Source organism: Martes martes (assembly GCF_963455335.1).
Source record: "Martes martes genome assembly, chromosome: 1".
Classification (NCBI taxonomy): Eukaryota; Metazoa; Chordata; class Mammalia; order Carnivora; family Mustelidae; genus Martes; species Martes martes.
Genome location: NC_137888.1, coordinates 160,003,247 through 160,019,066, shown reverse-complemented (window position 1 = coordinate 160,019,066; position 15,820 = coordinate 160,003,247). Strand labels below are relative to the sequence as shown.

General features: G+C 40.9%; 1 protein-coding gene across 6 annotated transcripts in view; it reads right to left on the bottom strand.

The window, feature by feature from the left end:
* KBTBD12 (kelch repeat and BTB domain containing 12) overlaps positions 1–14,627 on the bottom strand; it is a 73,361-nt gene extending 58,734 nt beyond the window's left edge. For 2 of the 6 annotated variants that reach the window (XM_080824136.1, XM_080824135.1), the window contains exons 1-3: positions 14,530–14,627; positions 5,370–6,551; positions 378–648 (exon numbers count right to left, since the gene is read on the bottom strand). In XM_080824136.1, the coding sequence (XP_080680262.1) occupies positions 378–648; positions 5,370–6,439 (1,341 nt within the window). In that variant the 5' untranslated portion in view covers positions 6,440–6,551; positions 14,530–14,627. Of the gene's footprint in view, positions 1–377; positions 649–5,369; positions 6,552–12,448; positions 12,504–12,720 lie in introns of all 6 variants that reach the window. The other 4 variants (XM_080824137.1, XM_080824139.1, XM_080824138.1 and 1 more) reach the window with 4 other exon arrangements.
* Positions 14,628–15,820: the final 1,193 nt, after the last annotated feature.

Genomic DNA, 15,820 nt, shown 5'->3' with positions numbered 1-15,820 from the left:
CCTTGTCCCAGCTCACGCAACCATTAAGCAGACAGAAGTGGGATGAGGAGCTGGTGTCTCCGTCTCTTACTTAGATGTTCCCTACAGATAATTTCTCAGCATAAGCATCTTTCATGATTAGCAAGAATGGAAAGGATTATAAAGAGCATAGCATGAATACTGAATGCAGTCATGTCTATGAATAACACACTTTAAAATTCATTCTCCTAAACTGCTTTAACACTTTACAATCTTAAGTTTAATAGTATATAAAATAAAATGCATTTTACCAAGATGTAAGTCATGCTCTTTTAGTGTTCAACAACTACAATATTTTTCAACCCAGCGGCCAGACATAGCACAGCCATGCCAATTAAGTATACAGGAAATTTCTTAACCTGAGGGGTCCAGCCTCCAATCACGTAAAGTTTATTATTCACGGTTACTACGGCATGGCATGCCAACTGCAGTGGAAGAGGACACACCCTTCTCCAACTGTCCCGTTCAACAGAGTACTTATCCACACAGTTTGTAATGAGATACTGGTTTTTGACTTTCATCTGTCCTCCTATAACATAGAGGTCATTATGGACACTGCCCAGAGCATAGAGCTCTCGAAATTCAGCGGTGCTTAACTTTTCCCAAAACTGGTTTCCTCTGTCGTGATACCTGCAAATTAAGAGAGAGAACCCAGGATTAGTGTTAACTGGAAAACTTACCCAAGAAATACACTTAAGTTTCTTTTCCAGCTAGAAACACCATGATTTGGTTCATCTAACTGGAGAGGAAGAAACATTAATACAAGATAGTAATATAGGTTTGTGCTGCTTTTTTTTTTTTTTGGCAAGGGTTGAAAAACAAACTGTAATATGCATGGAAATAATTAATCAGATCTCCCTGCAGAATTTTAGAAAATATATTGACAAAGTATAGATTATCTAGGACTAGCTTTCATTACCTAATTCTGCGAAAGAAAATCTAGAACAAATAGGAACGCTTGTAGCAAGTCATTTGTAATTTTACTAAAAAAGAGGAATAAGCAAAAATGAAAAAAAAAACCACCAAAAATGTCTTATTCTGTGGACTAGAAGTCTCACTTTAATACTACATTAAAGCAATCAGCTTTCCAGTAGAGAATCTCAAAATATCTCAGTTCAGAGATTTCTGATGGGACAAGGTAGGGGATGTAGAATTTTAAGGTTTGTTCTTGTAGTTCTAACTGGCTTAGAACAGAGTCAAGAGCACATGTAAGTGTCGGCTACATTTAACATCTGTTTTCATGGTCTGGGTATAATGTTAATGAAATTATCAGTAATTTCTTCCATGAAAAAATATCTCAGTCTGAAAAGGGTTTTGGGAGGTAGGGACATCGGGATATATGGTCTTTATACCTCCTAGAGTCCAGCACATTAACTGATGGTGTGTGTGTGTAGCATACGTAGCCATTAAACGTATGATTTTGTGGGTATCCTTTGTCTTGCCTCTTGATAGTGGTAAGTCTGTTTTCTCCAATCATGACTTGGGACGCATAGTCTAGGAAGAATAAAAGTACTTACGGGGACAGTGGGATGTGAAATTAGATCTGTCCCAGAAAATCCAGAATATATTCTGGAATTCGAAACTAAAACAAAACCAGGAAAATATGGAAAATTAAAAAAAAAAGCTGTTCCATATGGAAATAAATGCAGAAATGATGAATGTTCTATACAGAGTACAGTTTTAAAGTACAGAGTACCATACAGTTTGAAGTATGCTACTTATTTTGTATCAAACACTTGACAGTAAATTGGATTATTGGAGTTTTGCTCAGTTGTTCTGAGTGAATTCTTACATTCTTCCCTAGAGAGAACTCCTTACTTCAGGCTTGACAGGGAAGCTGGAAGATATTCCCTTTCTGGAGGGCATGTCTGGCTTGTCACAGTCTAAATGCAGAAACTCAACAAACCCAGTCATCATTGTCTTCTGTGTAATCTAGGTAGGAAACCAGTCCCTAGAATCACAGTTGATATTTTCACCACAGCTTTTAATTGTACTGGATTTTAGAAGAGGAAGGAGGATTAGGTGGCAAGTGTGGGGGATACTGAAGTAAAGCCAGTGGATAAGTATATCAATAGAACTAAAAAGTGGGATTTTGGTTTTCTGAGACATGGGTTAATAAAACAGGCCAAGAATGAAATACATCCCATGAAGGTTGGGAAGTATGTGTTTGTTGGGCAAGCTTGCTAATATGATTTTTAACACCTTGAACTGAAAGTGGGGAGAGAAAACACCCAGATAAAACTATAAAACATCTTATTAAGGAAAATGGATATGACATGAAAAGGAAATAGTGACAAAAGTGGCTCAACATTCACAGAGGTTGATAGAGTTAAGACAACACTTACATCCTCAATGGTGTGTACACCCAAGTAAGAGAGAGAGTTAAAGAACACAGAAAGGTCTATCTTTTCTGAAAAGAAATGGCCTACTAGAGAGTACAGGTGTCCTTCCTAAGTCAAGAAGAAATAGATCTGCATAGATCTGCATAGTAATCTATGAACTATAGAGTAGAGGCAAGTTGAAGAACATTTAGGCAAAGATAAAAGGGATAAGAACAGAAATAATAGAGTAGGAAGGTACCACAAGACGACCATTTCTCACACATATCACAAAACTGGCACTAACATGACCTTTAGGAGTGCTCTAAGATTTTAATTATCCAGACATCTCCTGGAAGTCTGGCTCATTGAAGCCCAAAGCAATGAGTCTGAAAATTTCATTATTTGCCATGCTGACCATTTCATTATTGGAGGAGGTGAGCAGGGTAACTGATACTTTGGCCCTAACTCTGAGCCCCGAGGAGGAGCAGGTTGGTGATGGGAACATGGCTGAGTTGAAGACAGGTAAGAAGGAAGACACAGAGTGTGTAGTTAGATATGTGTCATCAGAAAGGGAAGTAGGCTTTCAAAAAAAGTTAAGAGGAGGGGCTCCTGGGTGGCTTAGTGGGTTAGGCCGCTGCTTTCGGCTCAGGTCATGATCTCAGAGTCCTGGGATCGAGTCCTGCATCAGGCTCTCTGCTCAGCAGGGAGCCTGCTTCCCTCTCTCTCTCTCTCTGCCTGCCTCTCTGCCTACTTGTGAACTCTCTCTGTCAAATAAATAAATAAAATCCTTAAAAAAAAAGTTAAGAGGAAAGATGCCTGAGGATCATAAGAAAAAGACACTTGGACAGGGATGGATGTTTATTAAAAATAATGGCAGTCAAGAAATGGGCAGAAGACAGGAATAGACATTTCTCCAAAGAAGACACACAAATGGTCCACAGACACATGAAAAAAATGCTCCACATTACTCAGCATCAGGGAAATACAAATCAAAACCACAATGAGATACCACCTCACACCGGTCAGGATGGCTAAAATTTACAAGTCAGGAAACAGCAAATATTGGTGAGGATGCAGAGAGAGGGAAACCCTCTTACACTGTTGGTGGGAATGGAAGCTGGTGCAGCCACCCTGGAAAAGAGTATGGAAGTTCCTCAAAAAGTTAAAAATAGAGCTACTCTATGACCCAGCAATTGCATTACTAGGTATCCAAAAGATACAAACATAGTGATGTGAAGGGGCACCTGTACCCCGATGTTTATAGCAGCAACCTCTACGAGTATGGAAAGAGCTTGGAGGTCCATCAACAGATGAATGGATAAAGAAGATGTGAGATATATATGTGTGTGTGTGTGTGTGTATGACAGATGAATGGATAAAGATGTGATATATATGTAAATTATATATATATTAAAATTTTACATATATAACATTTATGTTTATATATTACTGAGCCACCAAAAAATGAAATCTTACAATTTGCAACAATGTGAATGGAACTAGAGGGTATTATGCTAAGTGAAATAAGTCAATCAGAAAAGACAATTATCATATGATTTCACTCACAGTAGAATTTAAGAAACAAAACAGAGGATCATAGGGGAAGGCAGGGAAAAATAAAATAGGACATAATCGGAGAGGGAGACAAACCATAAGAGATTCTTAAGTCTAGGAAACAAACTGAGGGTTGCTGGAGGGTTGTACATGTAATTCAGTGGGAGAGGGGATAGGGTGACTGGGTGATGGGAATTAAGGAGGGCACATGATATAGTGAGCACGGGGTGTTATATGCTTCTGATGAATCACTAAACTCTACCTCTGAAATATACTATATATTAATTAATTGAATTTAAATAAAAAATTAAAACAATGGCAGAACTGTGGACTGTCTTGATGAGGAAGAAAAAGAGCTTTGCAAAGAACCTGAGATACCTGTACGAGTGACTCTATGATGAAAAGAAGGGCTCTTGGGATCTGACATCTGATTATTCTGATTATTGGGATATAGTTATTCTGAAGAAGGCTGTGCTTACTGCCCAGGGATGTGCTTGGTCCTTAAGGGCATAGGGCCTTGTCACTCACCCAGGGCTCTGCCGCCCGCCCCCCCCCAATCACTACCAGGGGAGACGAAGGTGAAAAGGGGACAGGCCTATCACTTAAAGCAGATAATGGAATGTTAAAAGATGACAGGAAAATAGTAGACCTCTTAATTCTTTCTTTGTCCCAACTTTGCCAGCAAGAATTCTTTTCTCACTGAAAAGTCTGAAAAAATCCTCGTTAAGAGGGAACTAAGAGGGGGAGGACACTGAAGGACAGCTTTACTACCTAGTGCTTATTCTATGTACCTACTTCTTATTTACCCAGTTAGACAGAAGCCCTGAATGCTCACTGAATACTTGAAGAAACAGTAAACGAATGTATAGTCCTCACACAGGAGACCTAGAGGACATGCTACTTCTTAGCAGACACTCCCTTCTCCTGTGATTCAGGGCCTTGAAGCCTAGAATTCTTAGGCCATGAACATTTTAGGCTCTTGGAGGTTCAGGAAAGATCTACAAATTAGGGATACAGAGTGAAAACTGACAGTTAATTAGCAATTTTGGGGTGAAAAAAATTAGTAATTATTTACTACTCTGAATTATGAACTAAAAAATCTTTTCAAAGAAATCCAAATGAACCAACTTTTCTTCTTGTTAAAAGTTATCTTATGCTCTCCAAACTTGTAACTAAGCAATTGTACCCTTTCATATGGACCAATAATGAAAGCTGAGCATGAAACTGTACAGTGGAATCATAACATCTATACAGTCAACTTATAGAAATCCAGCTGTATGTGCAACACAAATAAAAGAAGAAAGAATAATTTTAAAATGTGGGTGATTTCATTATGAATTTTCTATACATGTAAAATATGTTAATTACAGGGTAATTTTGACTACACGTCATTGAAGAGATGATCCTCTTTCAGGAGTACTTTCTTCTACCCTTGCTAATGTCAGAGCAATTTACAAATATTGGAGACATACAAACCTGTAGATTTCAACATTCTTATTCTTTTGTCTAGAGAGTTTAGAGGCACTTGCTTCTCCAGACACAATTATGGTGTTGTTTTCCATGACCACACCGGCACACACGGTTCCCAAGCCCTCTCCATACTTGGGAGACGAGACAAAATAGGTCTTTCGTGAAGCGGGATCATAACAAAAACTGGCGTCCCCATAGTTCCTGTGTCTTGACCTGATGCCTGAAGAATTGTTGCCAATGCAAAGCAAGAGACTGGTAGTCTCCATGCCATAACGAAGATTCAGAGAGTGCTGCTGGGGTGTCTTGATGGCTTTGAATGCGTTCTGAATTATGTCAATGCAATCTGCATCACACAGAAGCATTGTGTTCCTTTTTAGGGCTTGTCTTAAAAAAGAAGGATTTATAAGTTCCAACCGGACTTGCTTCAAAAGTTCAACCAGATGCTCCGTGCGCAATTCTTGGTTATGATTTACCCATCTCAGGACTAAGTCCAGAATGCTCTCCTCCCTAGATATGTTAAGGTCATCTGATTTAATAAGCGTCAGAAATTGGTGTGCTTCGATTTCCAATATTTCTTCATGTAAGCTCACCTCAGCAAAGTGCTGATACAAATATTTCTTCGACTGATCAGATAAATCTTCAGCTCCAATCTGCTTTGCAAAATAATAGATACCCACACAGTTTGAGGCGTCCATATGGACCATCATATATTTTTGACACACGTTGAAGATTTCTTCCATCTGCATAAAATAGGCAGCCATAGCTACGGTCTGCACATTGGTGTTATTGATCTCTAAAGCCGCATTGTACATGTAATTCAGTATCACGGACACGCTTTCTGCTGTGATGTCATAAAGTATGACTTCCCTTTGAGTACATTCGAGTAGTCCACAGGTGAACATAGCTTTGAAATAAGGACTAAATGCAGCCAGGACCAGCCTGTGGCAAGGAAATTTCTCCCCTTCTGCTATGAGTACGACATCGATCATTTCTCCTAATTCTTTCATGTTCTTAACTTGATTCAATAAATTCAAACTATGTTGGTATTTTTCTTTTCCCTCAGCTTTGCACTCCATGATACACTTTTCAGTGTTTCTAAGTACGTCTTCTTCAAATGTAGCTGGGTTCTTGTGGGGCTATTTGCATGTCTGATTACTCACAGAGCAACGGAGATGTGCTGGAACACTCCTGAGGGAAAGAAAAGAATCGGGTTTCCTGAAAGAACACAATTCTTGGTGATTTAAATATGCAGTATTAGTGCTAAGAAGTATTTATAAATAAATGTTATTCACCCCAAATGCAGTAGTTTAAGACAACTTTTGTGTCTAGGAATAATGTCAGTAATTGTATAAACAGTAAATTATCAACTACTAACAACATTTCACCTAATCAGCAGCAGAGATCTTTCTAGGAGGGCTGGAAAGTCCTCCTTCTCAAGGTGAACGAAGAGAGAAGTGGTAAGAGAGCCTGTTTTGCAGCTCCATATGCAGTTACCTGCCTGCAGACCAAGGGGGTAGGGAAATTAGGTAACCTGCTCCCGGAGGAGATGCATCACTGCAAATGTCATATACACCTGCCGAAACAAACAAACAAACAAAAAACCCAAAACACCCTCAAATGTTATAATGGCCCCAGAACCACAAAGGATGGCTGAGAAAAAAAAGTCCATTAAAATTATGCTCAAACTTTTCCTATGGGGCAAATAATTCAAAACAGTGCTGTGGAAAACATAACCAAATGTCTGCTAGTCTGAGAATTCACAAGACTTGAAACTCAGAGCTAAGTCATCCTAAACTTAGAAAGTGCACAAAAGCCATCCCGTTTCTCTATCCCCACTCCTTGCTCAGCTTCTCCTTGTTCCTTACTTCACAGTGGCAGAGATGGACTCACTTCTCCCCTTAAAAAACCCTGGTCTAATCAGAAGTCTCTTTAAGCTAGTTGTCTGTCTTCCCCTTGCCCAGGGGAATAGAAACAGTGTTTCAAGGAAGCTAATTAGCTGTTTGGATTTAAAGAAGGAATTCCTAGAGTCAGCAACCTTCATATGGAGGAGCAGGTCTTCGGATCCTGACACTTTCTAGTTCTTACTTGGCTAGAAGTTGTATGCGGTTAAGAATGAACCATGGTAGAAAAGCCACTCCTAGGTATTAAGAGAGGAAGAGAGGTGATGATTTTAATCATTCAAAAGCATAATTTGTCAGCTGTCAAAGTTGTACATTTCTATAATCCTATCAAATTTAGAAATCTCAGTGAGATTTCTCCATCTCAATTCTCACTGTATCTCAATGAGAAATGACACTTTTTTCAGTGTTGAATTAAAGTTCATTGAATCAAAGTGTTAAGCATGAGAGGAATGTTTAAGAATACAATGGCAACTATAAGACCTAAAAATCACTGTGCAGGAGTGTGTGAAATGATAACAACTAGCTGATCTAAGAATCTGTATAACTGAAATAGGAATAAAATCCTCCTTGCTAGATTTTCCAGCATTAATGCCTCAACTTGATTTCAGTAAAAGTTTAAGACTTTCTTTGTGAGGCCTTGTAGGTTAAAAGTGAACCCTTGTTTTTTACTTTCATTTGTTTAGATTTTTACCAAGAGAATCCAATTATGGGTAATTAAGAGGTCATTATATTTCTGAGCTCTCCCACAACACATTATGGAGTAGCCCAAATCATATTATGTGGGCCTCTTTGTACATAAACACATCAATCAACTTTATAGATAGCAGCTGTTACTTCGAGCTGAAAACCAGAAAAGTTTCTTTATAGGGAGATAAATATTAACAAGTTTCTCCTATTCTATTTGTACTGATACCTAAGACTCACTCAGAGGATACCAATACCAGTGCTAGAAAGCCAAGAGCAGTTTCCAGATAGGATCACTAGATCTGGTACAATGAAGGCGGTCCAGACTCTTTAGTTCCCAAAGTGTTGACCTTGATGTTGCTAGGAAGAAATGAAACGCTGAGGGCTCAAAATGTTATGACCGCAACCCTAGGTTTTGTATCTTTTTTTTTTTTTTTTTAAGATTTATTTATTTATTTGAGAGAGAAAGTGTGAGAGAGCACCAGAGGGTTTTGGAGCAGAGGAAGAGGGAGAAGCAGTTTCTCCACTGAGCAAAGAGCCTGACACGGGGCTGGATCCCAGGACCTCTGGACCATGACCTGAGCCAAAGGCAGATGCTTAACTGACTGAGCCACCCAGGTGCCTCAGGATTTTGTATCTTTAAGACAAGAACCAAACCACCTTGTCGAACCTTGTGGCACGGGACTACCTTAATAAAAACACAGGCAGCGTTAGTTTCAAAGAGAAGTTAAAAGTGGAATAACTAGTACAGTATGTATTTCTCTTCTCTATAAATACAGGAGTGCCTTATCAACAACTTTACAGTGGACAATATTGGATTTCCCCCAGGATCCAACCTGCCTTCTTTTGGAATGGATGGGGTAGGTCCACTGTGACTGGTTCAGGGATGGGTATGAGACCGGAGATGGGCTTAATCAGAATGAAGCTCAGGTCTCTGGTTCAACAGCGGGGGTGTCCAGGTGTTACGCAGATGAGAGGTCTGGAACTGCTGCAGCCATGTCCCCATAAGCCAGCACAAGGACAAAGCAAATACAAAGAAGAAGGCAGAGAATCCAGAGCAATGGGTCTGGAACATGCTTTAGATCTGTATTTTTCAGTTTTCAGCGACAAACCATTCTTTAATTGTTGAAGCTGGCTTGAATTGGGATTGTTGTAACTGACACTCAAGAGTCCTTACTAGTATGCGTGGCATATGGGAACAGGTTGAGAAAAGGTTGCTTACGGTAATTGCAATAATATATTTTGTAAAATTCCACTTCTGGTGTATATATATATATATATATATATATATATGTGTGTATATATATATATACACACATATATATATATATATAAATTTAAGACTGTATTTATCTGACAGAGAGAGAGAGAGATCACAAGTAGGCAGAGAAGCAGGCAGAGAGAGAGAGAGGAGGAAGCAGGCTCCCTCCTGAGCAGAGAGCCCGATGTAGGGCTCGATCCCAGGACCCTGAGATCATGACCTGAGCTGAAGGCAGAGGCTTAACCCACTGAGCCACCCAGGCGCCCCCACTTCTGGTATATTCTTATGTTTTCTATTAGTATACTGTCAAGTAAAAAAAAAAAAATAGAAACTTATTATCTTCATTCTTTAAAAAGATTTTATGTATTTATTTGAAAGAGGGAGTGTGTGTGACAGGGAAGAGCGGAGAGGGAGGGAAGAGAAGGGGGAAGGAATCTCCGGAAGACGTTCCACTGAGCGCAGAGCTAATGCGGGGCTTGATCTCACAACCCTGAGATCATAACCTGAGCCAAAACCAAGAGTCCGATGCTTAGCCAGCTGAGCCGCCCAGGCGCTCCTTCATTCCTTCTTGATAGAAGACAATATATACTAAGTCACTCTTCTAAGTTCACCTCTTCTCATTAAACAGCCACAACATCTTACAGGTGCAGGAACTGAGTTTTGAACCCAATTCTATCTGACTCCAAAGTCTACACCCTTAACCACTCACTCTCATGCAAGTGTGGGCAAAGTAGGGCCAGAGAGTAAATACTTCAGGCTCTGTCGGCTCTAGGGTCTCTGTCCTAACTCAACTCTGCTTTTGTAATGAAAAAGCAGGCATAAACAATACATAAACAAATGAGCATGGCTGTGTGCCAATGAAATGTTTTAAGGCTATTGAAACTTGAATTTCATATATTTTCATGTGTCACAAAACAGTATTCTTTTGATTTTTAAAAGCTATTTGAAATGATAAAATCCATTCTTAGCTTTTGGGCTATACAGAAAACGACTCTTGCTCTACTGTTATAAATAAATCCATTCTCTAGATCCTGAGTAGGATAATATCTCATCTGGGTGCCTCCACTTCTCTGCTTAAGGCCAGTTAAAGAGTTTTGATTCAAAAAGATCACCTGGTTCCCAAGGTTCCCAAATAGAAATCAATTTCTTGAATAAATACTTTATTTAGATACAGCCTGTCTGCCCCAAACATTGGCTTCAACAAAAACAACAAACACTTTTAAAACAGAAATAATAAAAAAAAAAACCAAACAGAAATAATTGTTCCCAACATTCTGAAGGAACATTTATACATTTTTAGATGGGCGCATGAATTTATTAAGTATCCCCTCCTTCTATTTGCCTTTTATACACCTCCTGAAAGCCACTCAAAATTTCTATGGATTTATGGACCAAATGAATTTACCGATGGAAACCCTGAAAAATACCCACACAGTTAAAATGCACCACTACACTTCCAAGACATTCTCAGTATTGGATCCTGTATCTATAAGGTACAGAGAAGGTACTAGCATTGCAGATGAGGGCTTTGAAGGGAGAGAGTCCTGGGTTTGAATCTCAGTTTAGCCACTTACTTGCTATAATCCTAAAATGATTTAACCTTTCTAAACCTTGGTTTGTTCATCTGTAAAATGGAAAGAATGTATATAAAAGCAGTTAGGTCAGTTCTTGGCATCCAAGTGCCCCATAAATGGAAATTATTGTTATTTTACAGTAGTGTAACAGAGTGCAGATCAGACACTGGAAACACAGGCTTTGGCTGGTTACTGAGGCCTGGCTTTGAATCCTTGCTCTGCTATCAAGTAACGTGAGCAAGTTTCTTAGCCTTGTTCAGTTTCCTCACTTGAGATTAGCTTTGAGAATTATTTAAGAAGAGTTGGGAGAATGAAATAAGGCCATGTATGCACAATACCCCATTTGCCTGGTAAAATCTGCTTGGTACAGCCGAAGCGGGATACACCTGTATAAATACTTTTCTAATAATAACAATGTTTGGGTCCATATACAAATTGCTTGTGGGTACAGACACAGCTCATAAATAAGAGAGAGCTGACAGCAACTTTTTCTTGTAATGAGGGCAGGGAGGGCATTCTACTCTCATCAGCAAAACAAAACTGTATAAATGTTCTCAATGATATCAATGGGAAGTTATTCTCTGCTCCAATTTATAGAAGACTGAACTGGTGCATTCATATTAATAGTACCCATAATAACAGAGAAAAAATGAGTAGCAAAGATAAATACAAATCACAAGAATAAAGCCTAATTACTTTGCAAATCCAAAATGCAGTTATACCCATGTCCAGTATATTTAGTTTTCAGAGACGGACTGCTACAAATTTTAATGTGGCATAAAAATGTTAATTTAAGCTGCCAAGGATTTGCTTTTATAATGCTTAATATTATAATCTTTACATTATCTTTAAAGTTGCTACTTTTTCTACATAACAAATGATGCATGAGCTTGCTTCCATGTTTTGTGGAAGTCGAAACTAGTTTAAATTCACAGTAGCACTGTTTGAAATAGCAAAAATTTGGAGATAACCTAAATACTGATTAACATGAGAGGAGAAAAACTGGAGGATATTCACTCAAGAGAATACTGCACAGCATAAACAAAGAATGAAGTAGAGCTACATGTATCAACAGGAATTTCAAAAACATCATAGACTTAGAAGAATAGATGCTACATACCACTGATCTCATGTTTAAAATATGCAAAATAGTTCTGTTCTAAATAGGGTAAATATAGACAATATATTCTGACAAAATAAACAATTGGTAAATCCAGGGAAAGGTATATGGGAGTTTTTTAAGTACCCTTCTTAGAACTGTTCAGTGAATTTGGAATTACATCAAAATAAAAAATGAGGGGCACCTGGGTGGCTCAGTCAGTTAAGCGTCTGGCTCTTGATTTCAGCTCAGGTCATGGTCTCAGGTCATGATCTCAGGGTCATGAGATAAGAGCCCAGAGTGGGGCTCCCCTTCAGTGGGGAGTCTGCTTGAGATTCTCTCTCTCTCCCTCTGTTCTTCCTCCCATTCAAGCTCCCCCCCTCATAAAGAAATCTTTCAAAAACCAAAAAATAAAAAGTTTAAAAATTATGTATTTTTTAAGGATATAATACAACTGTGGTGGAATATAAAGAAATGAAGGCTAATTATAAAAAATATCAAATTCAGAATAGGGCTGTCTTGAGGAAGTGTGGAAGGAGGGGATACAGTTGGAGAACTGCACTTACCATGGTGAGCACTGCATGTCTGAAATTGCCCAATCACTACTTTGTACACCTGAAACTGACATAACATGCTATGTCAAACATACTTCAATAATAAAGATTTAAAAAAATATATCCGAAGCCTATTTTCACCAACACTGTCCCTCAAACACCACAAGGCCCTTCTCAATCCAGCATCTCCCCACCTTTCTTGCCTCATCTCCTGGCTTTCCTTCCTTATACTTTTCAGTCTTTTAATAGCACCGAACCACTAACAATTCTAATGCATACCTTACCTTTACACATGTTGGTCTGTCTGGAATATCCTTCTCCCCCTTCCATCTGAAGAAATACAAGTGGCTCTTCCAAAGTCAGCTCAGACATCCCCCACTGAAGCCTCCTCTGCCCTTCCTTGCTTGCACCTTGAACACAGTGACTGTTGCATCTCCCTGCCTCCCCTTCCAATGATGAGCACACTGAGAGCAGGGGGCTCGTGTTTTAGTCATTTCCATACTCTTAACGTCTGTCTGTGAGGATGCCTGCTACATTACGGTTGCTCAATAAGGTCTACGCAACTAAAGGTTTTCCTTCGTCCTAAATTACAAGTTGATGATAATCTTTTTTTTCTTCGTGTTTTAGACCTGCTAATAAACGATCATCCTGAAGATTCTTTTCTACCCTCAAAAGTTGTGCTTGATTCTTTAAGCTGCTAATGTTCTGTCCAAGTCAAGCTAATCACCCAGAATCCTTCACTTGATTTCCTTGATGCACTGTGACATCCACTTCTCACTTCTACTTTCAAAATTAATTCCCTGTTACCACATGCTCTCAGGAATTTGGCCCCAGTTTTTAGAGAACTGAAGCCAGAGATCACAAATTGGCTGGTCACAGACTTTTTGGTGGGGAGGGTGGCAAAGTTGTTGTCTACACACAAAACTGCCACATTGCAACATCTACTGAAAAAAATGGAAGGTATGGCAACAGTGGAGCCTTAATTCCCATGGTGACAACGGTGTGCGGGACCTGAGTAGACAGTTGCCACCTCTCAGATGGCACATCTACTCTCCTTTCCCCAGCCCCCATTATCGTGAATGTTAGTCCTATTTTGCTTCAGTATCACAACTTTGCACAGACACTGGTAAGAAATGGCTCAGAATACCCACACTACCCTAAATGCACTTTGAGTCTCCCACTTGTATGGAAAAACACCTATTCACTTAATAGCAATAATCCATCCCACACACTAGGTGTTTAATAACCACCAGGCCTATAAGTGATAAAGCTAAATAAGACAAGTTTTCTTTTTGCTTTCCTTTGAGGAGCTCACACTGTTTTGCATTCTCAGGCACTTTATACTTTCCAAAGTGCTTTACTGTGCGTTATGCAGTAGCTCATTAGTTCCTCTTAAGAATCACGTGGGGGGAAATGCAGGGCAATTATATTCCTGGCTTTGAAGTTGAGAGAGCTGCCTGGGGATACTTTCGATGCTTATTAAGGCTTTTTAAAGTGCCAGGCACTATTCAAGGCCCTGGGCAGACAGCCGGGGAGGGAAAGACAGACGGCGCTTCCTACCTGTATGGAGCTTACAGTCTAGCGAGGGAGGCAAACGTTAGGGTAGATAATGCTAGGACGGTGACTGCAGCCCCATTAAAGAGGGAAGAGGGGCGCCTGGGTGGCTCAGTCGTTGGGCATCTGCCTTAGGCCTAGGTCATGATCCTGGGGTCCTGGGATTGAGCCCCGCATGGGGCTCCCTGCTGGGTGGGGGGCCTGCTTTTCCCTCTCCCACTCCCCCTGCTTATGCTCCCTCTCTGTGTCTCTTTCAAATAAATAAATAAAACCTTAAAAAAAAAAAAATAAAGAGGGAAGGGAAGCGACTCCCGGCTAAGCAAAACTGGTCTCGAGAAAGAAGTGACTGCTGGGCTGATCTGTAAAGGCAGGAGCCAGCCCCATGATGACGGGAGGGAAGCATAGTGGGCCGCGCAAGTGCCAAGGGCTGGGGAGGCTGCCGCCCAGCTCAGGCCCTCGACCTTTCTCTGTTGGCCTGGCCTGGAGCTAAGACAAGGCCCTCAGCAGGGGCCCGCGTTTCCTCTGTCACCATTACTTACAAGCTGCTGACCCCCGGCTTGAGGCACGGCCCCACTGGCTCCGCAGAGGCTGCAGCGATGGCGCCGCGACCTGGCCCTGTGGCCGCACGGACGGAGCCGGGCTGGCCGGGGCGGGGCAGCGAGCGGGCTGGACCGGCGGGGACTGCCCAATATGGGCCTGTGAGGGCCCGGGGATATAAATAGACCGCGCTGGGAGCGCAGGGCACCGACGGCCCGCGCCCTGCGGAGGGGGAGGGAGAGCGCTGGCAGCTCCTCCTAAGCGACAAGTGCTCGCCCTCGGCCGCGGGAGCCCGGGCTCCGGCCGCTCTGCGCCTGCGCGGGTCGTCCTTGCGCTCCGCGACGGCAATCCACTAGCCCCAGGCCCGCACGCCGCTCTGCGCCTGCGCCACTCTTCCCGCGCAGGCCCGCGTGCCGGGACCGCTGAACGCCCGCCGGAAGTGGGCGAGGATATGGTTTAAAGAGAACCTGGAAATCAGATTTTTAAAAAATAACACATCTATACGCTTAATCGTTTAAAAAAATGCAAAACGACCCAAACCCACTCTGTGTGGGCTTACTGAATGTGGCCAGGAAATAGGGTTGCCACATGAAATGTCCAATTAAATATGAATTTCAGATGAACAACCAACAGTTTTTTAAGTATATATCCTAAATACTGCATGATCAATTCACATTCAACGGAACATGGGTGCTAGTTGTTGCTTCTTTTGGGATCTGTACTTTTATTTGCTACGTCTGGCAAGTGTACCTGGAAAAACCAGCAGCCCCATGACCTTTGGTCTCAAGTGGGAGGTCCCCTGGAAGCCTGAGAAAAGATTGATTAGTTATGTCCAGGTTTGGGGTGATGCAGGGAAGAGGAATGTTCCCTGGAGGGAAGTGTAACAATATCTACTGTGTGGATAAGGGAGTAGTATTAGGTCAGCCGGTTTAAAATAAAACAAATTTGTGGTAATACAAAATTTTTCTTTTAACACAAATTTTATTTCTTATATTCTGACAGTCAGACGTCCAAAATGGGTCTCCCTGGGGTAAAAGCAAAGTGCCGGCAGGGCTGCGCCTTTTTTTTTTTTTTTTTTGAGGCCCTAGGGGAGAATCTGTTTCCTTGCCTTTCCAGCTTCTATTAACTGTCCTCATTCTCTCTGCAGCTCTTGGCCCTTTCCTCCATATTCAAAGCCTTTGGAAACACAGCTGAGCCTTTCCCAGACTGCCTTGGTACTGATTTTTCTGCTTCCCTCTTTCTTTTTTTTATTTAAATTGTGGTTAAATATACATATAGGTGACCGTTTACCAT